The following is a 24,106-nucleotide window of genomic DNA, read 5'->3' on the forward strand; positions in this document are numbered from 1 at the left end:
GTCGTTAATGACGTCTTTAGAGGGCGGAGCTGAGCGGCGTTTGTGTGTTTGATGGTCATTAACGACGTCTGTAGAGGGCGGAGCTGAGCGGCGTTTGTTTATTTGATGGTCGTTAATGACGTCTTTAGAGGGCGGAGCTGAGCGGCGTTTGTTTATTTGATGGTCGTTAAGGACGTCTTTAGAGGGCGGAGCTGAGCGGCGTTTGTTTATTTGATGGTTGTTAATGACGTCTTTAGAGGGCGGAGCTGAGCGGCGTTTGTTTATTTCATGGTCGTTAATGACGTCTTTAGAGGGCGGAGCTGAGCGGCGTTTGTTTATTTGATGGTCGTTAATGACGTCTTTAGAGGGCGGAGCTGAGCGGCGTTTGTTTATTTGATGGTCGTTAATGACGTCTTTAGAGGGCGGAGCTGAGCGGTGTTTGTTTATTTGATGATCGTTAATGACGTCTTTAGAGGGCGGAGCTGAGCGGCGTTTGTTTATTTGATGGTCGTTAATGACGTCTTTAGAGGGCGGAGCTGAGCGGCGTTTGTTTATTTGATGGTCGTTAATGACGTCTTTAGAGGGCGAAGATGAGCGGCGTTTGTTTATTTGATGGTCGTTAATGACGTCTTTAGAGGGTGGAGCTGAGCGGCGTTTGTTTATTTGATGGTCGTTAATGACGTTTTTAGAGGGCGGAGCTGAGCGGCGTTTGTTTATTTCATGGTCGTTAATGACGTCTTTAGAGGGCGGCGCTGAGCGGCGTTTGTTTATTTGATGGTCGTTAATGACGTCTTTAGAGGGCGGAGCTGAGCGGCGTTTGTTTATTTGATGGTCGTTAATGACGTCTTTAGAGGGCGGAGCTGAGCGGTGTTTGTTTATTTGATGATCGTTAATGACGTCTTTAGAGGGCGGAGCTGAGCGGCGTTTGTTTATTTGATGGTCGTTAATGACGTCTTTAGAGGGCGGAGCTGAGCGGCGTTTGTTTATTTGATGGTCGTTAATGACGTCTTTAGAGGGCGGAGCTGAGCGGCGTTTGTTTATTTGATGGTTGTTAATGACGTCTTTAGAGGGCGGAGCTGAGCGGCGTTTGTTTATTTGATGGTCGTTAATGACGTTTTTAGAGGGCGGAGCTGAGCAGCGTTTGTTTATTTGATGGTCGTTAATGACGTCTTTAGAGGGCGGAGCTGAGCGGCGTTTGTTTATTTGATGGTCGTTAATGACGTCTTTAGAGGGCGGAGCTGAGCGGTGTTTGTTTATTTGATGGTCGTTAATGACGTTTTTAGAGGGCGGAGCTGAGCGGTATTTGTTTATTTGATGGTCGTTAATGACGTCTTTAGAGGGCAGAGCTGAGCGGTGTTTGTTTATTTGATGGTCGTTAATGACGTCTTTAGAGGGCGGAGCTGAGCGGTATTTGTTTATTTGATGGTCGTTAATGACGTCTTTAGAGGGCGGAGCTGAGCGGCGTTTGTGTGTTTGATGGTTGTTAACGACGTCTGTAGAGGGCGGAGCTGAGCGGCGTTTGTGTGTTTGATGGTTGTTAACGATGTCTGTAGAGGGCGGAGCTTAGCGGTGTTTGTGTGTTTGATGGTTGTTAACGACGTCTGTAGAGGGCGGAGCTGAGCGGCGTTTGTGTGTTTGATGGTCGTTAATGACGTCTTTAGAGGGCGGAGCTGAGCGGCGTTTGTTCATTTGATGGTCATTAATGACGTCTTTAGAGGGCGGAGCTTAGCGGCGTTTGTTTATTTGATGGTTTTTAATGACGTCTTTAGAGGGCGGAGCTTAGCGGCGTTTGTTTATTTGATGGTTGTTAATGACGTCTTTAGAGGGTGGAGCTGAGCGGCGTTTGTGTGTTTGATAGTCGTTAATGACGTCTTTAGAGGGCGGAGCTGAGCGGAGTTGTTTATTTTATGGTCGTTAATGACGTCTTTAGAGGGCGGAGCTGAGCGGCGTTTGTTTATTTGATGGTCATTAACGACGTCTGTAGAGGGGGGAGCTTAGCGGTGTGTGTGTGTTTGATGGTCGTTAACGACGTCTGTAGAGGGCGGAACTTAGCGGCGTTTGTGTGTTTGATGTTCGTTAACGACGTATGTAGAGGGCGGAGCTTAGCTGCGTTTGTGCATTTGATGGTCGTTAACGACGTCTGTAGAGGGCGGAGCTGAGCAGCGTTTGTGTGTTTGATGGTCGTTTATGACGTCTTTAGAGGGCGGAGCTGAGCGGCGTTTGTGTGTTTGATGGTCGTTAACGACGTCTGTAGAGGGCGGAGCTGAGCGGCGTTTGTTTATTTGATGGTCGTTAATGACGTCTTTAGAGGGTGGAGCTGAGCGGCGTTTGTTTATTTGATGGTCGTTAATGACGTCTTTAGAGGGCGGAGCTGAGCGGTGTTTGTTTATTTGATGGTCGTTAATGACGTCTTTAGAGGGCGGAGCTGAGCGGTGTTTGTTTATTTGATGGTCGTTAATGACGTCTTTAGAGGGCGGAGCTGAGCGGCGTTTGTTTATTTGATGGTTGTTAATGACGTCTTTAGAGGGTGGAGCTAAGCAGCGTTTGTTTATTTGATGGTCGTTAATGACGTCTTTAGAGGGCGGAGCTGAGCGGCGTTTGTTTATTTGATGGTTGTTAATGACGTCTTTAGAGGGCGGAGCTAAGCAGCGTTTGTTTATTTGATGGTCGTTAATGACGTTTTTAGAGGGCGGAGCTGAGCAGCGTTTGTTTATTTGATGGTTGTTGATGACGTCTTTAGAGGGCGGAGCTGAGCGGTGTTTGTTTATTTGATGGTCGTTAATGACGTCTTTAGAGGGCGGAGCTGAGCGGTGTTTGTTTATTTGATGGTTGTTAATGACGTCTTTAGAGGGTGGAGCTAAGCAGCGTTTGTTTATTTGATGGTCGTTAATGACGTCTTTAGAGTCTTTAGATGGTTGTTGATGACGTCTTTAGAGGGCGGAGCTGAGCGGTGTTTGTTTATTTGATGGTCGTTAATGACGTCTTTAGAGGGCGGAGCTGAGCGGTGTTTGTTTATTTGATGGTTGTTAATGACGTCTTTAGAGGGTGGAGCTAAGCAGCGTTTGTTTATTTGATGGTCGTTAATGACGTCTTTAGAGGGCGGAGCTGAGCGGCGTTTGTTTATTTGATGGTTGTTAATGACGTCTTTAGAGGGCGGAGCTAAGCAGCGTTTGTTTATTTGATGGTCGTTAATGACGTTTTTAGAGGGCGGAGCTGAGCAGCGTTTGTTTATTTGATGGTTGTTGATGACGTCTTTAGAGGGCGGAGCTGAGCGGCGTTTGTTTATTTGATGGTCGTTAATGACGTCTTTAGAGGGCGGAGCTGAGCGGTGTTTGTTTATTTGATGGTCGTTAATGACGTCTTTAGAGGGCGGAGTTGAGCGGTATTTGTTTATTTGATGGTCGTTAATGACGTCTTTAGAGGGCAGAGCTGAGCGGCGTTTGTTTATTTGATGGTTGTTAACGATGTCTGTAGAGGGCGGAGCTTAGCGGCGTTTGTGTGTTTGATGGTCGTTAACGACGTCTGTAGAGGGAGGAGCTGAGCGGCGTTTGTGTGTTTGATGGTCGTTAATGACGTCTTTAGAGGGCGGAGCTGAGCGGCGTTTGTGTGTTTGATGGTCATTAACGACGTCTGTAGAGGGGGGAGCTTAGCGGCGTTTGTGTGTTTGATGGTCGTTAACGACGTCTGTAGAGGGCGGAGCTGAGCAGCATTTGTGTGTTTGATGGTCGTTAATGACGTCTTTAGAGGGCGGAGCTGAGCGGCGTTTGTGTGTTTGATGGTCGTTAACGACGTCTGTAGAGGGCGGAGCTTAGCGGCATTTGTGTGTTTGATGGTCGTTAACGAAGTCTGTAGAGGGCGGAGCTGAGCGGCCTTTGTGTGTTTGATGGTCGTTAATGACGTCTTTAGAGGGCGGAGCTGAGCGGCGTTTGTGTGTTTGATGGTCGTTAACGACGTCTGTAGAGGGTGGAGCTTAGCGGCATTTGTGTGTTTGATGGTCGTTAACGAAGTCTGTAGAGGGCGGAGCTGAGCGGCCTTTGTGTGTTTGATGGTCGTTAATGACGTCTTTAGAGGGCGGAGCTGAGCGGCGTTTGTGTGTTTGATGGTCGCTAACAATGTCTGTAGAGGGCGGAGCTTAGCGGCATTTGTGTGTTTGATGGTCGTTAACGAAGTCTGTAGAGGGCGGAGCTGAGCGGCCTTTGTGTGTTTGATGGTCGTTAATGACGTCTTTAGAGGGCGGAGCTGAGCGGCGTTTGTGTGTTTGATGGTCGCTAACGATGTCTGTAGAGGGCGGAGCTGAGCAGCGTTTGTGTGTTTGATGGTCATTAATGACGTCTTTAGAGGGCGGAGCTGAGCGGCCTTTGTTTATTTGATGGTTTTTAATGACGTCTTTAGAGGGCGGAGCTGAGCGGCGTTTGTTTGTTTGATGGTTGTTAATGACGTCTTTAGAGGGCGGAGCTGAGCGGCGTTTGTGTGTTTGATAGTCGTTAATGACGTCATTAGAGGGCGGAGCTGAGCGGAGTTGTTTATTTGATGGTCGTTAATGACGTCTTTAGAGGGCGGAGCTGAGCGGCGTTTGTTTATTTGATGGTCATTAACAACGTCTGTAGAGGGGGGAGCTTAGCGGTGTGTGTGTGTTTGATGGTCGTTAACGACGTCTTTAGAGGGCGGAGCTGAGCGGCGTTTGTTTATTTGATGGTTGTTAATGACGTCTTTAGAGGGCGGAGCTGAGCGGCGTTTGTTTATTTGATGGTCGTTAATGACGTCTTTAGAGGGCGGAGCTGAGCGGCGTTTGTTTATTTGATGGTCGTTAATGACGTCTTTAGAGGGCGGAGCTGAGCGGCGTTTGTTTATTTGATGGTCGTTAATGACGTCTTTAGAGGGCGGAGCTGAGCGGCGTTTGTTTATTTGATGGTCGTTAATGACGTCTTTAGAGGGCGGAGCTGAGCGGCGTTTGTTTATTTGATGGTCGTTAATGACGTCTTTAGAGGGCGGAGCTTAGCGGCGTTTGTGTGTTTGATGGTCGTTAATGACGTCTTTAGAGGGCGGAGCTAAGCAGCGTTTGTTTATTTGATGGTCGTTAATGACGTCTTTAGAGGGCGGAGCTGAGCGGCGTTTGTTTATTTGATGGTCGTTAATGACGTCTTTAGAGGGCGGAGCTGAGCGGCGTTTGTTTATTTGATGGTCGTTAATGACGTCTTTAGAGGGCGGAGCTGAGCGGCGTTTGTTTATTTGATGGTCGTTAATGACGTCTTTAGAGGGCGGAGCTGAGCTGTGTTTGTTTATTTGATGGTCGTTAATGACGTCTTTAGAGGGCGGAGCTGAGCGGTGTTTGTTTATTTGATGGTTGTTAATGACGTCTTTAGAGGGCGGAGCTAAGCAGCGTTTGTTTATTTGATGGTCGTTAATGACGTCTTTAGAGGGCGGAGCTGAGCGGCGTTTGTTTATTTGATGGTCGTTAATGACGTCTTTAGAGGGCGGAGCTGAGCGGCGTTTGTTTATTTGATGGTCGTTAATGACGTCTTTAGAGGGCGGAGCTGAGCGGCGTTTGTTTATTTGATGGTCGTTAATGACGTCTTTAGAGGGCGGAGCTGAGCGGCGTTTGTTTATTTGATGGTCGTTAATGACGTCTTTAGAGGGCGGAGCTGAGCGGCGTTTGTTTATTTGATGGTCGTTAATGACGTCTTTAGAGGGCGGAGCTTAGCGGCGTTTGTGTGTTTGATGGTCGTTAATGACGTCTTTAGAGGGCGGAGCTAAGCAGCGTTTGTTTATTTGATGGTCGTTAATGACGTCTTTAGAGGGCGGAGCTGAGCGGCGTTTGTTTATTTGATGGTCGTTAATGACGTCTTTAGAGGGCGGAGCTGAGCGGCGTTTGTTTATTTGATGGTCGTTAATGACGTCTTTAGAGGGCGGAGCTGAGTGGCGTTTGTTTATTTGATGGTCGTTAATGACGTCTTTAGAGGGCGGAGCTGAGCTGTGTTTGTTTATTTGATGGTCGTTAATGACGTCTTTAGAGGGCGGAGCTGAGCGGTGTTTGTTTATTTGATGGTTGTTAATGACGTCTTTAGAGGGCGGAGCTAAGCGGCGTTTGTTTATTTGATGGTCGTTAATGACGTCTTTAGAGGGCGGAGCTGAGCGGCGTTTGTTTATTTTATGGTCGTTACTGACGTCTTTAGAGGGCGGAGCTGAGCGGCGTTTGTTTATTTGATGGTCGTTAATGACGTCTTTAGAGGGCGGAGCTGAGCGGCGTTTGTTTATTTGATGGTCGTTAATGACGTCTTTAGAGGGCGGAGCTGAGCGGCGTTTGTTTATTTGATGGTCGTTAATGACGTCTTTAGAGGGCGGAGCTGAGCGGCGTTTGTTTATTTGATGGTCGTTAATGACGTCTTTAGAGGGCGGAGCTGAGCGGCGTTTGTTTATTTGATGGTCGTTAATGACGTCTTTAGAGGGCGGAGCTTAGCGGCGTTTGTGTGTTTGATGGTCGTTAACGACGTCTGTAGAGGGCGGAGCTGAGCGGCGTTTGTGTGTTTGATGGTTGTTAATGACGTCTTTAGAGGGCGGAGCTGAGCGGCGTTTGTGTGTTTGATGGTCATTAACGACGTCTGTAGAGGGGGGAGCTTAGCGGCGTTTGTGTGTTTGATGGTCGTTAACGACGTCTGTAGAGGGCGGAGCTGAGCAGCGTTTGTGTGTTTGATGGTCGTTAATGACGTCTTTAGAGGGCGGAGCTGAGCGGCGTTTGTGTGTTTGATGGTCGTTAACGACGTCTGTAGAGGGCGGAGCTTAGCGGCATTTGTGTGTTTGATGGTCGTTAACGAAGTCTGTAGAGGGCGGAGCTGAGCGGCCTTTGTGTGTTTGATGGTCGTTAATGACGTCTTTAGAGGGCGGAGCTGAGCGGCGTTTGTGTGTTTGATGGTCGTTAATGACGTCTTTAGAGGGCGGAGCTGAGCGGCGTTTGTTCATTTGATGGTCATTAATGACGTCTTTAGAGGGCGGAGCTGAGCGGCGTTTGTTTATTTGATGGTTTTTAATGACGTCTTTAGAGGGCGGAGCTGAGCGGCGTTTGTTTATTTGATGGTCGTTAATGACGTCTTTAGAGGGCGGAGCTGAGCGGCGTTTGTTTATTTGATGGTCGTTAATGACGTCTTTAGAGGGCGGAGCTGAGCGGCGTTTGTTTATTTGATGGTCGTTAATGACGTCTTTAGAGGGCGGAGCTGAGCGGCGTTTGTTTATTTGATGGTCGTTAATGACGTCTTTAGAGGGCGGAGCTGAGCGGCGTTTGTTTATTTGATGGTTGTTAATGACGTCTTTAGAGGGCGGAGCTGAGCGGCGTTTGTTTATTTGATGGTTGTTAATGACGTCTTTAGAGGGCGGAGCTGAGTGGCGTTTGTGTGTTTGATAGTCGTTAATGACGTCTTTAGAGGGTGGAGCTGAGCGGAGTTGTTTATTTTATGGTCGTTAATGACGTCTTTAGAGGGCGGAGCTGAGCGGCGTTTGTTTATTTGATGGTCATTAAAGACGTCTGTAGAGGGCGGAGCTTAGCGGCGTTTGTGTGTTTGATGGTCGTTAATGACGTCTGTAGAGGGCGGAACTTAGCGGCGTTTGTGTGTTTGATGTTCGTTAACAACGTCTGTAGAGGGCGGAGCTTAGTTGCGTTTGTGTGTTTGATGGTCGTTAATGACGTCTGTAGAGGGCGGAGCTGAGCAGCGTTTGTGTGTTTGATGTTCGTTTATGACGTCTTTAGAGGGCGGAGCTGAGCGGCGTTTGTGTGTTTGATGGTCGTTAACGACGTCTGTAGAGGGCGGAGCTGAGTGGCGTTTGTGTGTTTGATGGTCGTTAATGACGTCTTTAGAGGGCGGAGCTGAGCGGCGTTTGTGTGTTTGATGGTCGTTAACAACGTCTGTAGAGGGCGGAGCTTAGCGGCGTTTGTGTGTTTGATGGTCGTTAACGACGTCTTTAGAGGGCGGAGCTGAGCGGCGTTTGTGTGTTTGATGGTCGTTAACAACGTCTGTAGAGGGCGGAGCTGAGCGGCGTTTGATGGTCGTTAATGACGTCTGTAGAGGGCGGAGCTGAGCGGCGTTTGTGTGTTTGATGGTCGTTAACGACGTCTGTAGAGGGCGGAGCTGAGCGGCGTTTGATGGTCGTTAACGAGGTCTGTAGAGGGCGGAGCTGAGCGGCGTTTGATGGTCGTTAATGACGTCTGTAGAGGGCGGAGCTGAGCAGCGTTTGTGTTTTTGATGGTCATTAACGACGTCTGTAGAGGGCGGAGCTGAGCGGCGTTTGTGTGTTTGATGGTCGTTAATGACATCTGTAGAGGGCGGAGCTGAGTGGTGTTTGATGTTCGTTAATGACGTCTGTAGAGGGCGGAGCTGAGCGGCGTTTGTGTGTTTGATGGTCGTTAATGACGTCTGTAGAGGGCGGAGCTGAGCAGCGTTTGATGGTCGTTAATGACGTCTGTAGAGGGCAGAGCTGAGCGGCGTTTGATGGTCGTTAATGACGTCTGTAGAGGGCGGAGCTGAGCGGCATTTGATGGTCGTTAATGATGTCTGTAGAGGGCGGAGCTGAGCGGCGTTTGTGTGTTTGATAGATTTAATGCAGCCTGATTATCGAATGATTCACGCTTTCTGTTAAATTCACTAATCACCACTAACAGCAGCAGAGCTGTGGTTCCTTTGTGTGGTTTTATTTTTAGAATCGCCCATTTTCCCGAGCGAGTGCTCCCCGTTTCCGTAGCTTCAGGTTTGAGAGCTCCTCTCCAGCAGCATCTGTTCTGAATGGGCTGTGAATTGAGAGCGCTCTTGCGTGACTGTCCTTCACTCCCGGCCTGCTGCTGTCTCCGTCTCTCCGAGTTACCGTTGTTTCTTCTTTCTTTCCTTCCTCCTCGCTCTGTCATTCTCTCGTTCTCACTAACATAGTGTTTTGATTTCGGAGTGAATTAGGCTCCCTAATGTCTCCTGGTCCACCTGTTCGGGAAGACATAATTAGCATTGTCTGCCTCTGGCCCTAATTAAATCTCCCATTCTGCACGAGAACTCGTCGCGAGCGAGAGGAGGGGAGAGAAAACAAGAGAGAAAGAAAAAGTGTTTCAGTGTTTCAGTTCGTTGAAAAGAGCAGGACTGTATAGCCGACAGGAAGCTTTTGGAGTCTGATTGTTGGCCCGCTGTGTCTGAGGAAGACTGCTGTTCAGTCTGAATGGAGCTGTGTGATAAACACGAGGCCAGAAAGGAGGAAACGAGTGCAGTGAGGATGACGAGGAGAGGAGAGGAGCCGTGTAATCTAAATTCTAGCTGTATGAATGACCACAGCTTCAGATAAATAGCAGCATAACTACAGTGATTACATGGGGTCATCCAATTTTTCCAGGGCCCTTTGCTCACACAGGACCTTGGGAGCATAAGACTCTAAGATTATCAGACCCTATATTCCCAGAGCTGTTCAATTTTCCATGAAACACCATAATTTTTATTGGGAATATAGGTTCCTGAAAACATAAGGCTGTTTAATAGAAATTTCAACAGAGGGCTCTGGGTCTTGTGTTCCCAATGCACTTTGTTCCCAGTGCCCTATCTCACCAGGGCTCTATATTCCCAGTGCCCTATCTCACCAGGGCTCTATATTCCCAGTGCCCTATGTCACCAGGGCTCTATATTCCCAGTGCCCTATCTCACCAGGGCTCTATATTCCCAGTGCCCTATGTCACCAGGGCTCTATATTCCCAGTGCCCTATCTCACCAGGGCTCTATATTCCCAGTGCCCTATGTCACCAGGGCTCTATATTCCCAGTGCCCTATCTCACCAGGGCTCTATATTCCCAGTGCCCTATGTCACCACGGCTCTATATTCCCAGTGCCCTATGTCACCAGGGCTCTATATTCCCAGTGCCCTATCTCACCAGGGCTCTATATTCCCAGTGCCCTATGTCAGCAGGGCTCTATATTCCCAGTGCCCTATGTCAGCAGGGCTCTATATTCCCAGTGCCCTATGTCACCAGGGCTCTATATTCCCAGTGCCCTATGTCAGCAGGGCTCTATATTCCCAGTGCCCTATGTCACCAGAGCTCTATATTCCCAGTGCCCTATGTCACCAGAGCTCTATATTCCCAGTGCCCTATGTCACCAGAGCTCTATATTCCCAGTGCCCTTATAAATGAGGTACATATATGTGAAGCCTGTTGGTGACTGAAGTGAGAAAGGGGTGCAAATAAACCAAATAAACAACCACAGCTGGAGGCACCGACTGCCACCAAAGTCTTATAGCAAAGTCAGTCCACTCACTGTCTTGGCTGCTTTTATTGAAAAGCAGGACATTCCCCGTAATCGGACACACATTCAGAGCTTTGGCAGCCAGTGAACTGTCTCCTCCTGCTTTATAGCATTTCTGCTACCACATGTGGCCTAGCAGGTTCAAAGCAACAGAACCAAAACACTTAATATAATACCTATCATCCCTGTTGGGAGACAGTAATGAAAGGCCAAAGCCTCGGGAGTGCTGAGTTTAAAGGACACCGAAGGAAAAGCAGAGAGAGTGGGAAAAATAACAATAGTCAGAGATCATTTTAGGTTTATGTGTAATGCACAGAAACTCTCAGGGCATCAACATCGCTTTGCTGTTTAAGACAGGCTGGTTAGCCGTCATACAGGTGTATGTAGACTCATGTAGACTCACATTTGTCAATTCATTAGCCAGTTCAGAGGAGTGACTGAGACTTTTATTCAGTGTTCAGTGAGGTGAAGATGAGGAATGTGGAGAAGAAAAGACACGGATGGAGTGAGAATGAAAGGACGAGAGCGGATTAAAAGGCAGAAGCGGTGTCAGAAGTGTAGTGTCTCTGACCCTCAGCCTCTATCCATTAACTCTGTTTTGGCCTGTAGAGTTTCAGATAGAGGGAGAGAGAGGGAGAGGGAGAGAGACAGAGAGAGTGAGAGAGAGAGAAAGAGTGAGAGAGAGAGAGAGAGAGAGAGAGAGAGAGAGAGAGACAGAGAGAGACAGAGAGAGAGAGAGACAGAGAGAGACAGAGAGAGACAGAGAGGGAGAGACAGAGAGAGACAGAGAGAGACAGAGAGAGAGAGAGAGAGAGAGACAGAGTGAGAGAGAGAGAGAGAGAGACTGTTTGCCAATATTGTCGTAAATTAGTGGAGGTAATAAAGCCATTTGAGCTGAAGTGAAAGGAAGAGGGGGAGAGAGGGAGTCAAGTGGGTGAAACATTAAATAATATGACTCAGGTAGAGGGAGAGGGGGAGAGGGTGGGGAGAAAGAAACCGTAATGAAGGACTAAAGCCTCAGGAGCCCTGAGATTAAGGGACCGAGGAAGGGAAGCAGAGAGAGGTGGAAAAATAATGAGAGAAAGGATCATCACTGGAGCTCATTTCAGATTTATGTGCAGTGCTTGAGTTGTTCCTGTGTCTTTTTTTTCTCACTCTGGTGACTCTGGTTGGTTCCACACTGGCAAAGGAACCAGGCAGGGCTGCCCACTGTCCCCGTTTCTATTTAATCTGTATGTAGAACACATAATTAGAAAGGCAGGATTTAAGGAAGATGATTGGGAGAAACGTCAATATCGAAGGATATGTGGATGATACAGCACTCATAGTATAAAATAAGACATGAACAGTCTATTACACCTGGAACAGCTGAAGTTATGAAAATAGGAAGAGTAAAAACTTGTAACTACCCAGGACACCATAGCAAAAGCCTGGAAATACACTATATTGCCAAAATATAGCATTGCAGCTATATATTGCAGCTATAACAGCTTCAGCTCTTCTGGGAAGGCTTTCCACAAAGGTTAGGAGTGTTTATGGGAATTTTTGACCGTTCTTCCAGAAGTGCATTTGTGAGGTCAGACATGATGATGTTGGACGAGAAGGCCTCATGGGAGCATGAAATTGTCCAAAATCTCTTGGTGCTGAAGCTTTAAGAGCTCCTTTCACTGTAACTAAGGGGCCGAGCCCAACTCCTGAAAAACAACCCCACACCATGATCCCCCCTCCACCAAACTTTACACTCGGCACAATGCAGTCAGACAAGTACCGTCTCCTGGCAACCGCCAAACCCAGACTCGTCCATCGGATTTCCAGACGGAGAAGCGTGATTGGTCACTCCAGAGAACACGTCTCCACTGCTCTAGAGTCCAGTGGCGGCGCTTTACTCCACTGCATTCCACGCTTTGCATTGCGCTTGGTGATGTAAGGCTTGGATGCAGCTGCTCGGCCATGGAAACCCATTCCATGAAGCTCTCTATGCTGTTCTTGAGCTGATCTGAAGGCCACATGAAGTTTGGAGGTCTGTAGTGATTGACTCTGCAGAAAGTTGGTGACCTCTGCGCTCTATGCCCCTCAGCATCCGCTGACCCCGCTCTGTCATTTTACGTGGCCGACCACTTCGTGGCTGAGTTGCTGTCGTTCCCAATCGCTTCCACTTTGTTATAATCCCACTGACAGTGGACTGTGGAATATTTAGTAGTGAGGAAATTTCACGACTGGACTTGCTGCACAGGTGGCGTCCGATCACGGCACCACGCTGGAATTCACTGAGCTCCTGAGAGCGACCCATTCTTTCACTAATGTCTGTAGAAGCAGTCTGCAGGCCTAGGGGCTCAGCTTTATACACCTGTGGCCATGGAAGTGATTGGAACACCTGAATTCAGTGATTTGGATTAGCATACAAAAATATCTCCATCATCACACACTCATCATTTTTGCTTTTGGGTACAGTTTAAAAGCTCCAGGTAGCTTTTGCAGTGTATTTCAATTTCATGGTCAACAGATGGAAAGGAATGGTCCAGAGTGACATGGAAAAAATAGATGTTCCACTAACGTCTGTTACAAGATAAGAGCATTTTTAACCTGTCCTGTAAAAATATCATATATATAAAGAATTATGAAGCTGTGTTCCAGTAGCGGCACGTTTATTGTAAATGTTTGCATTTTTCTGAGCAAACAAACGCTCACTGCCCAGATAAACAGCCTTTTAAACAGAGTTTTCTCAGGTGTCTAAGATTTTGCACAGTGCTGTAAATGAGGGAAGAACTGCAGAGCACAGATTACCTCTCACATCTTCGAGCACTCGCCGCTATTGTAGGCAGTGTGATTACTTTTTATACAGATAAATAAGCCCACTACACATGTTTAAGTGCGCTCCTTTGTGATGGCTCGTCCAGGCTCTTTGTGTTCGTCGCCGCAGAGATAGAGCCACAGCAGAATGGCCTCCTGAAGCTATTCTATTTAAACACCGATGTCTTTATGAACAGCAAGGCGAGAAAGATGATTACATTTGAACACAGCCTTAGAGACTATTCAGATAGAGTTCGCGCTCCTCGACGTGACGGCTATGTATCCGCGGTTGGGGTGGGGGGGGTGTGCGCCCGAAGGCCTTGAGGGAGATCGGTCTTGAAGGAGCCTGGCTATCTCCCGGTTATGACTGAGTTGCGAGGTCAAGCGCAAATTGATCGGCTTCAGGACTGGAATTGAATTGTCAATTTCAATTGCAGGCCAAAGCCTGGAAGGACGAGGGCTGGGCGAGTGTGTGAAAGCTTTAAAAATGAGGAGCGACCACTGAGGAATGGGCTGACACATATGTATTCCTGGAACGGCTGCCGGGGGCAACCGCAATTTAGCCCTGAAAGATTCGGCGGGACGCTCAATATGTGAGTAGCTTGGTCGTACGGAATTACGCGATACGCATTTTAGGAGAATGGAGCAAGGATTCCGGCAAGGCTGATCACATTCACTACACGAAGGTGCATTTGCTGTTGCTGAGTCGATGTGGTGAATTTGCCTGCTTGCTTCTCATGTTGAGTCGTTCTGTTAGCACCTGCTTTTGATGATCGACTGTTTTAGGAAGATGCTTCTTTAAGGAGACATTCTGAGCATAATGGAACTTTAAACCATCAGTGTATATGTTGTAAACATGCATATGAAAGTGGTGAGTGAGATTTTCCAGTCTAAAGACCTTCCAATCAGGCCATGGCTGGAACGTTTAGAACGGGGTGGCACACTGCTGGGAAGAAAGCTAAATAAAACAGGATTACTGCACTAACAGCTGTATGTGTCCATCATTTGTGTTGTGTGTGACCGTATGTGTCGTGGGCTGGAGGTCAGGGAACCAGCCTTGTGACCGGAAGGTTGGCAGTTCAAGCCCCTTGATTGACAGTCCATGACTGAAGTGCCCTTGAGCAAGACACCTAACCCCCAACTGCTCCCCGGCCGCTGTGGATTGGGCTGCCCACCACTTCGGGCAAGTCTGCTCACTGCCCCCCAGTGTGTGTGTCTACTAGTGTGAATGTGGTGTGTCACTTCATGGATGGGTTAAATGAAGAGGTCTAATTCCATAGTGTGGGACACAGAATTGAACTCGAATACAAGTCAAGATACAAGGTACATTATCTGGAGTAGGTGTCAAATATATATATATATATATATATATATACACACACAAGGTGGGCCATTTATGGATACACACAAATAAAATGGGAATGGTTGGTGATATTAACTTCCTGTTTGTGGCACATTAGTTTATGGGAGGGGAAAACTTGCTTGTGTGCTTAGGCTCGTTGTCTTGCTGCACAGCCAACATTCTCGTGAGTTTCAGCTCACGGACAGGATGTCTCTGTCCTGAAATTTTAGATTTTGCTGGTATAATTCGGAGATCATTGTTCCATCAATGACAGCAAGCCAAGCCATGACAGCTGACCCAGATGAAGCAAAACAGGCTCAAACCATGATACTACCACCACCATGTTTCACAGATGGTATAAGGTTTTTATGCTGCAATGCAGTGTTTTTCTCCAAACTTAATGCTTCTCATGTACCAAAAAGACCTACTTTGGTCTCATCTGTCCACAAAACGTTGTTCCAATAGCCTTCTGCAAACTGAGCACTGCACAAACCTTGCCATGCATATAATTACTGTTCAGTGTTATCCTCATGCTGGACTCAGGAACGTTAACATTGGCCACTGTGAGTCAGGTCTTCATTTGCTTAGATGTTACCTTGGGTTCCTCTGTGATCTCATAGGCTATTACAGTCTTTGCTCTTGGTGTGATCTTTGTTGGATGACCACTCCTGGGGGGGCATAATGAGGGTCCTGAATTTCCTCCATTTGTAATTGGTGAAATCCAAACTCTTTAGAGGTGGTGTTGTAACCTTTTCCAGCCTGATGAGCATTAACAGTTCTTCTTTTGAGGTCCTCAGATCTATAATACTGGATCATTTCCCTCAATTAATAAATAACCAGTCTATTATTTGTGTCTCATTTGTTTAATTTGGTTCTCTTTATATAGTATTAGGACTTCTGATGAAGTTGTGAGCATGTCATTTTGGGTGGGCCAAGGAAAAGAGTGGGTGAGTCCAGGCCTGCGAGGTAGATCAGTGGCTAGGATAGCGGTCACATTTGGTTGACACCACAGGGATGGTTGTATAATTTAATTGTGTTATCCATGCTGAGAACATTGATGACTGAATATATGGAAAACATATAAATCAGGAATTCTGTCTGATGCGTGAGGCTGAGGGATACCATGCTGCATGACAATAAGACGACTAGAATATTCCATTAAGGTATTTCATGAAATTTATCATCTTGGCTTCATTAACATTGAGGGTTTTTTGGTGAGAAAGAGGAAAATCAGTCTTAAGTGTGATGTCACGAGAAAATTTCTTCAACACCTTGAGGTGTAACCCTGTCTGTGGGTGTTCCCCCAGTGATTCCCACAGTGTGTGACAGTGATGATAGATTTACAGGTTATTTTTCCAATTTTCCCCCGAGCAACAGGGGTTCCATCGCTGTACCAAGCAAACAAGAGGAGTTTGATAGTTTGAACGTGAGCTGCTTAAGCCAGAAAACTGGTGGTAAGATTACAGAACGTGTTATAGAGCACAGTTTGAATTATGGTAATCCAGAATTAATCCATGGAGAAGCCTCTGCATAATCCCATCAGATTTATGGAATTACGGTAGAACTATACGTTGAGTCGTCGAGTAATGCCAATAATTGTCTACCACAAATACTGTTTGCAGATTTCCTAGTGTGATGGGTAGATTCTCATACAAATTGCAGGCTGTTTTCTGGTTTTGAACATGCCAGTAAAAAAACACCATGCTAATAGATTGACTAAATCAGTCCTTGTTCTTTTTTTGTTGTGGATAATTCAGAGGGCATGACCGCAAATAAGATTTTATGACCAAATGTTGTCGGCTCATAAACACGACAGGAAAGACAGAGGCTGCTTTTATTGCACACCTCATTTGCATTTTATAGACTCTCGCCTGTGAATAAGGGATTTGAGGGCTGTAAGCGGAATCTCCTCTCAAACACAAGCTTGGGCTGATGCTCCAGAGCATTTTGAACAAATACAAAATTTACCTAAGGATTTTTGCCTGTAAAAGTTTGCCTCATATAGTAAAGATTTCATGTGGTGCATGGCGTCCTTACATGCTGCCTGCAGCATTAAATTCTCTTCTCTCTGTTTCTCTTGCACAGGTGCTGTGGTTGACTTCGTTGACTGATTGAACAGGACCTGCACGCCATTTGCCGGCCACTTTCCAAGAAGAGTGAGGTCAGAAGGTCAGAGGCCATGAGCCACAGCAGTGGAGAGCGATGCTGTAACCCTATAATACGGAACACTTAAAATGGGGACTATGTTCGGAGCTCTGTGTCTGGTACAGCTGTGATTGCCCTCGGGACACCCATTTCCTGAAACTGTGTCTTAGTAATCCTTTTCGCTCTCTGGCCATTTTTTCTCATTTTGGGTTCTAATCTCTTTCCCTCCCCTCTCAATCGAAGCAAATCCAACCCTCACGCCTCTCAAAAAATGGCCAGCAGCAGGTTCAGCCTTCCTAAATCCTCTCCCTCTGCCCTCTCACTCCTTTTCCTTCCCCTGCTTTTTCTCCCTCTACCCTCATTAGTGAGAGGTGACTGTTGGCTTATTGAAGGGGATAAAGGCTATGTATGGCTGGCTATCTGCAGCCAGAACCAGCCACCATATGAGACCATCCCTCAGCACATCAACAACACGGTGCACGACCTGCGCCTGAATGAGAACAAGCTCAAGGCTATCTTCTTCAGCTCCATGAGCCGCTTCACCAACCTCACTGACCTCAACCTCACCAAGAATGAAATATCTTACATAGAGGACGGGGCCTTTGCTGCACAGGCCAACTTGCAGGTGCTTCAGCTGGGATACAATAAGCTGACAAACCTCACGGAAGGGATGCTGAGAGGCCTGGGCAGAATGCAATGCCTGTTTCTGCAGCATAACCTCATCGAGGTCATTTCCACCAATGCCTTCTGGGAGTGTCCCAGTCTAAGCAGTCTTGATTTGTCCTCCAACAAGCTGGCCAAACTAGACCCGTCAACTTTCACGGTTCTTGGACGTTTGATGGTGTGTGAGCTTGCTGGGAATCCTTTCCACTGTGGCTGTGAGCTCTACAGCTTCCTAACCTGGCTGGAAGCCTTCAACAATGTCACCCACACCTATGATAGGCTGCAGTGTGAAACCCCAAGAGAACTTTTTGGCTACCCTCTGCTAAGTCCCGTCTCCAGTCATGGGCGCAATGCTCGCTCCATCTTGTCATCCATGTGCAAGGATGGGGTGATTATTCCAGGTATAACGTCTTTGCCCCCTGAAGTTGATTTCTCTGGGATAGGGCCAGATAATTCAGACCAGATGGGGCCGTTTCATCCACCCACGGCGTCATCAACGGCAGGTCCATCATACAGCCCTACCATTAAGCTGCAGTCAGTTTCCCTCACCTCAGCCTCACTGCTGGTGCAGATCCCTCGACCTTACAGCAAGATGTACATCCTGGTGCAGTACAACCACACTTACGTGTCTGATGTTATGAACCTAAAGAACAAGAAAGAGCTTGTCACGCTCAAAACTCTAAAACCCCACACAGATTACACCTTCTGTGTAGCCTCCATTCGTAACTCACAGCGTTACAACCACACTTGCCTGCAATTTGCTACACGATCTCCAGGCCCCGATGACCTGCGTGCTGGCCCCTCTACCACCACCCACTACATAATGACCATCCTGGGCTGTTTGTTCGGCATGCTCATCGTGTTGGGCTTGGTGTACTACTGCCTACGTAGGCGTCGAATTCAGGAGGAGAAAGAGAAGTCCATCAGCGTAAAGAAAACCATCTTGGAAATGCGTTATGGGCCTGAGGCGGCAGCTGCAGCTGCCAACGACCCTTCAGCCTTGCAAAAACTCCATGAACAGGTTCACCACCAGCACCACCACAGCAAGATGCCACAGTCCACTTCTTCAAGCCTGGGAATGCTCCACAGCTCTGCCAACACCAGCTCCTCTCGGCTGTCCTCACTTCCCCAGGTCGAGAAGATGGCCACAGCTTTTTCAGAAGCCTTGGCCACCAGCAAGGGCAACTACATGGATGTGCGGACATCAGCAGGTGGAGAAGAACGGGCCAGAGATGGAGCTGTACCAGGAGCAGGGGAGAACATTGTGATGGAAGAAAATGGAATTGATGCAGGAGAGGATTCTGAGGATGATGGCCGAGGCTCAACCTCAGAGATCTCTACCATTGCAAAGGAGGTGGACAAAGTCAACCAGATCATTAATAACTGCATCGATGCCCTAAAGTTCGATTCTGTAGCAGTTGCAGCAGCAGCAGCAGCTGCCACCACAACTGAAAACCCATCTTCTCCGCCCCCACAGTGCATAACCTCCTCAGCCCGAGGACTCATCCCTCTGTCCCCAACAATAACAGAGACATGCCAGCTAATGTCATCTCCCAAAATGCCCCCTCTACCCCCTGTTCCTCTCGTCCTGCCCCTGTCTGAAAGACCAGGCATCAGCGGAGGTGGTTTCCTTTCACCTCCCTACAGGGACCCACCCCCTGCCACGGCCGCAAGGCCATTGCAGCGCCAGCTGAGTGCTGATGCTGCTGTTGTTGTCCTCAGTAACATAAAGAATCGCTGTGGTGCCTCTTCTGGAGGATCCATAAAAAGTGCTCGAGTCTTCAGCCTGGATGTTCCTGAGCCTCTTAGTCCAGATTCCTCAAAGTTCCCAGAGAAAGGCAGCCCTGTTGGGTGCGGGGAGCCCCTCGAGAGGCTCCCTCTAGTGGTTGTACAAGGGGGTAGCAATGGCAGGGGAGAAGGTGGCAACGGGGGAGGAGGGGGAGGCGGCGGTGGCAGTGGTGGTTCGGGTGGATGCGGTGTTGTGGGTCCAGGTGGAGGTGGAATGGCACAACAGCACCTCCTGGAGGTGCACCCAGACTACCACTGCTCAGAGCACCGACACTCCTTCCCCGCTCTCTACTATGAGGGTGCCATCGACTCCCCTGCCCAGAAAGCCTCCTTCCTAAAGCCCCTCTCTCGCACCAAGAGGGACGCTGCCTATTCCCAGCTATCGCCTCGCCACCACAACTACTCGGGATATTCATCCAGCCCAGAATATTCTTCTGAGACCACCTTGAAAATATGGGAGCGCTTTCGACCCTACAAGAAAAGTCCCCGTGAAGAGGCCTACATAGCAGCTGGCCACGCCCTTCGGAAGAAGGTGCAGTTTGCCAAGGACGAGGATTTGCATGACATTCTAGACTACTGGAAGGGGGTGTCTGCACAGCAGAAACTGTGAGTTGATTCAGAGGCACAATGACAAAAGGCTGCAGAGAAGAGAGAGCATGTAAGTGGCTCTTGAGACTAAACTTCGATTCCCACAGAGACATGTGTTTGGAAAAAAAAAGCCTGAATTAGGCAGGATATTCAAGACTCATTAAGGAATTGGTCAGCAGTCAATCAAAATTGCACAGGAAAATGTGGTACTTCAGAATGACCAAATCTCAAAGCATTTTTACTTGTGTTGTGTGCACTAATTGCACTATTTTAAACTATCATTTGAGAGGGAAATAGACTCAAATAACCAGTTAGTGGTATTTATATAGAATTGATGCCTGATGATGTTAGGTGATGCTTATCAAGTTAATTGTTTTCAGCTTTAATTGATGAGGAAAGCTGCTGGTTAGGGTTCAGAATAGCTGAGGACTCAGGCCGAAATCGGGGTACCCTGCTCCTTGGTGTCTATTCAAGCTAAGCATGCTTGTTGAGTCGAGACAACTACACATGTTGCTCGGTGTGTTGGGCATACTTTGCATAGCAGAGGGAGGGGGCTGGATATACTTTACATTCAGGAAGTGTAGCAATTCATATTGAGGCAGTTATTTATTTATATTATTTTCCTGTTGTAGCTCAGCCAGTTCTAATTTATTGCACTTTCGGAGTTTTACCTGAGAAATGTTACCAGAAGAAAGAGGTCTCTGCAGGGGATTTGGGATGGTGAATATTGAATTAAAAAGGATTCTGGTATGCGGAGGCGATCTGCCAGACAAGTTCAGGCCTTTACAATCGGCAGCTAGATGTAGCATCAGATATAGGTCTAGCCAGAGTGCCGCTAGGCTTGCTGATCATATACCGCTTCATTTGTGCATCCTAACACAGATACTATGTTCCAGTCATTGCTCTGATATGTGTAATTTCCAGATGAATGCGCTCTGAGAGCTGAATTCAAGGATATTGATTAAGACACGTCAAAGCCAAATTACAATGTCAATGGGGGAAAGTCTTTTTTTTTACTGTTTACTTTGTCTGCCACTAGGTTTAATGTGTTTGTAACACTAGCCCTGAATGTGATTGGGTAAAAATGTCTATCCTTCCCTCCTTTTAAATCCCAAATACGTTTGAGCCGATTGATTACATTATCTCTTCTGCCTGTAACTCAATGTCTGCTTTACTTTTGGTTTGTTTTTTATTTTTGGGGGGTTTTTAAGCCTTTTTTTGTTGACTAAGGCTTAACACAGGGAAAACGAGTAAGTATAGGGGATCGGGAAAATGTAATTAATCCTCATGTCTCCCTTTTTTAAGCCACCATATCCTTGTCCGGCTTAAATGGGTAAATTAATTAGCCATTTTGTAGGGTAGGTGTCATGGGGTCATGAAAGTGCTGATATTATTAACACTGCCTGCACTGAAAATGTGATTATACTTAAGCGTGCATTCTCCAGTCAGGTCATTACTCTCCGGAGTCACCGTAAGATATCCGGATGGCATAAAGGCCGTAGAGGCAGGAAACAATGGACTTTATGCTAATTGATTGGCTAAACTAATATGCCAGAGTTGATGTAACGGGACCGGCTATAGTGACCCAATCACTCTTTAAATCAATAGGGTTTAATAGGCTTCACAAACCGGACTCTCGCTTTGCCAGTTTTGGAGCAGAATTAGGACAGTTAGAATAGTTGCTGGCAGCTCTGTTGACTCGTTGGAGCTGCTGTAAACCTCCTGCATGTGGCCAACATTTGACAGTGAAGTCACTGCCCTAGTTCGGAAAACACCAAGTGCCATCAGGTTCCAGCCTGTTTAATGATATTGATCCTCACATGACAAGCGTATTTGAAGCTTTCAGCATTTAAAAATCCCAAGCCCACTGTGATACCCCCACCGCAGGCGTCCATGTAGTAAAAGTCTACATCACGGAAGCGGCAGGATCAATACGCTGTAATTGAGAATTGACGCGGCCAAAATCAAAACAGCCAAGGTTCCCTTGCGATCCATTTCGGAGGGAACTCTGCTTGTAAGATCCATGCGAGAGAGTCTGGAGGGTTCGTTTTTCAGCCCAGGAGCCATGAACACAACTTAATCAGCTAAACAGTGATTATTACCTGGAGCTAGTTTCACAGAAAAGAGAGTAATCAGTTGAGAGCTGAGAGTTGAAGTTAGAGCGCCCTGAGGAGATCTGGTCACACATTAGCCTTAATAACATTAACTTAGGTATTCATACAGGTTGGGTTCTGGTGTGTGCTCGCTTATTGTTGGAGGATAATTAAAGCTGCTTGAGACGGAGAGAACATGGTAATTTTCCTGTTAATGGCCAAGGTTATTGGTTTTTAACCCAATTCAGCCTGTTTATCATCCCATGAATGCCCTAGGAAGAGCCCGAGACATCTAATGAACATCCGAGCTTGCTGGAAATCTCTGGGATTGCCTGGGGTGCTTATTGGAATCCAACTGTGTTGAAAACCAATGATCTTGAAGACTGAGCATTAAGAGGAACCTTACTTTTATGGGTTGAGCTTGACCATTTGATCCAAGTTGATCCAGAATGCAGAGCGCAGCTGGACATGCTTTAATTGATGTACGTTAAGTATGGGATGGTTCCTCTTGCCGATATGAATGATGCCAGTCTGGTGTGCTAGATCTTGTACTTGGTTGGAGTTCTACTGCAGAAGGAAGGCAAGTTAGCTCTTCCTCTTTTTACCTCACATGATGGAGGCAAATTTGGGAAGTGGTTGTGATTGAAATCCGAAGACAAAAAGAATTACTCGTTTAAAAACCTTTAATCAAAACTTTATTTTTATGGTCCCTTACCAAATGTTCACATTAGGAGGAGACAAGTCACAAATGTCATCACAAAAGTTTGTCTCTGGTGGGCGTGTCCGACGTCATCTTCATCGCCAAATGTAGGTGAGTACACGGTCCAGATTCTGATTAATCCCACAGGGCCAGAGGGGACAATTGCTTCTCTAAAGCCCGCCCCCAAATTCCTCTAGTCCATGCATTGCAAGGACTGGTATCTTGGCAAGTGAAATAATCTTAAATCTATTTGAAACATCTGACATTATTTATTTTGACAGATCAGCAGGTAAGTTGGCTTGTTTCAAGTTTTTGCCAATATAGTGAAATAATTTGACTTAATAAAATTACTTAAAAGAAGTAAAAAGAATCCTATCATAAGCTTGTAATAATCCCAAAATAATAAACAGACACATCGGCTAGATTTAAGGTCATTTCGTTCGCGAAGGTATCATTTATTGCAGCGTGGGGACTTTCAGCCACACTAACTTACATGACATACATGTGCTAACGACAGGCTGTTCATGGGACAATGTCAATGAGCTGACCTGATTAGTTGCTCATCGCTCTCAGGAAGTGATTGGTCGCCTGCTAATGTGAATGCAGGGTTAAAGAGCGTCTGCAGAAGGTGGACGAGCATTAGGACCAGGCTTAAGGTTAAGGATAAAGATTAGGGTTAAAGTCAGCTTTAGTTTAGTTAGCCCAAGTGTGCGCATCTATAATGGACCATCAAAATAAAAGCTAAGCAAGAAATGAATACAAATGATTGAACACAGCTAATTATTCCTTCGTGAAATATGAACGGCGGTGCTTTGCGGCCCTATAGACCAACATATTAATCTTCCGTCTAATTCTGAAACCCTGTGCTAAGCCAAATCATACGGAGCTCCTGTTGTGTTCCAATAGAGTTTCCGTATGCTTTCAAGTTCTGCCCTGAACACGGCTGGAGACTGATGAGAACTGATGATAGTGCTTTATGTATTTCTGCTGGGTCTTCATATCTTCACAAACACACATACACAGTTGTTTGTTGGGAAGCTACCGGAGGCTAACTGTGACAAACTCTTCACAAAATGAAGCTACGCCTCATATTTATGAACAGGGCGTACAGTAAAATGGATATTTCCAGTGGACAACACATCAGTTATATACTCAACACAGACACAGTGAAACACTTTTGTACCAGGTCTCATATATACGATAAATATATATATGTTTATCGAAGTTGTCGGAACAAAACCTCATATCTCCACTTTTGTCGTTTTCCAGTTTTTGACATAATTTGAAAATGCTTATTGCTTTTTATATTGTACGTAAATTCCGTGATGAATGGACTAAAAGAAATTACCCAAAATGACTTGCAAGAAATTCTGGTTCCATTGACTTACATTAAAATTTAAGTAGGCTTTTTCCTTCTCCTGTGAAGTTACCGTTTTGAATTTGGAAATATGAGATTTTGTTCCAACAGCAGCAATAAACATGTATATATATACACACACACACACACACACACACACACATATATATATATATATATATATATATATATATATATATATGTTTATCGCTGCTGTCAGAACAAAACCTCGCATTTCCATTTTTGTCGTTTTTCAGTTTTTGACATAACTTGAAAATACCCATAGTACTATATATTGTGTGTAAATTCCATGATGATTGTACAGAAAGAAATGACCTAAAATTACTTGGAAAAAGTTCTGGTTCCATTGACTTCCATTAAAAGTAAAGTATGTTTTTTCAGTCT

At 46.4% G+C, this 24,106-nt stretch overlaps 1 protein-coding gene across 2 annotated transcripts in view; it reads left to right on the forward strand.

The window, feature by feature from the left end:
- Window positions 1–23,757, forward strand: part of elfn2a (extracellular leucine-rich repeat and fibronectin type III domain containing 2a) — a 260,192-nt gene extending 236,435 nt beyond the window's left edge. For both annotated transcript variants that reach the window (XM_037534276.1, XM_037534277.1), the window contains one exon: window positions 16,453–23,757. In XM_037534276.1, coding sequence (XP_037390173.1) covers window positions 16,784–19,573 — 2,790 coding nt within the window. In that variant the 5' untranslated portion in view covers window positions 16,453–16,783 and the 3' untranslated portion in view covers window positions 19,574–23,757. The remainder of the gene's footprint in view (window positions 1–16,452) is intronic.
- The last annotated feature ends 349 nt before the right edge of the window (window positions 23,758–24,106 follow it).

This window comes from Pygocentrus nattereri, chromosome 25, assembly GCF_015220715.1.
Source record: "Pygocentrus nattereri isolate fPygNat1 chromosome 25, fPygNat1.pri, whole genome shotgun sequence".
NCBI classification, from domain to species: Eukaryota; Metazoa; Chordata; class Actinopteri; order Characiformes; family Serrasalmidae; genus Pygocentrus; species Pygocentrus nattereri.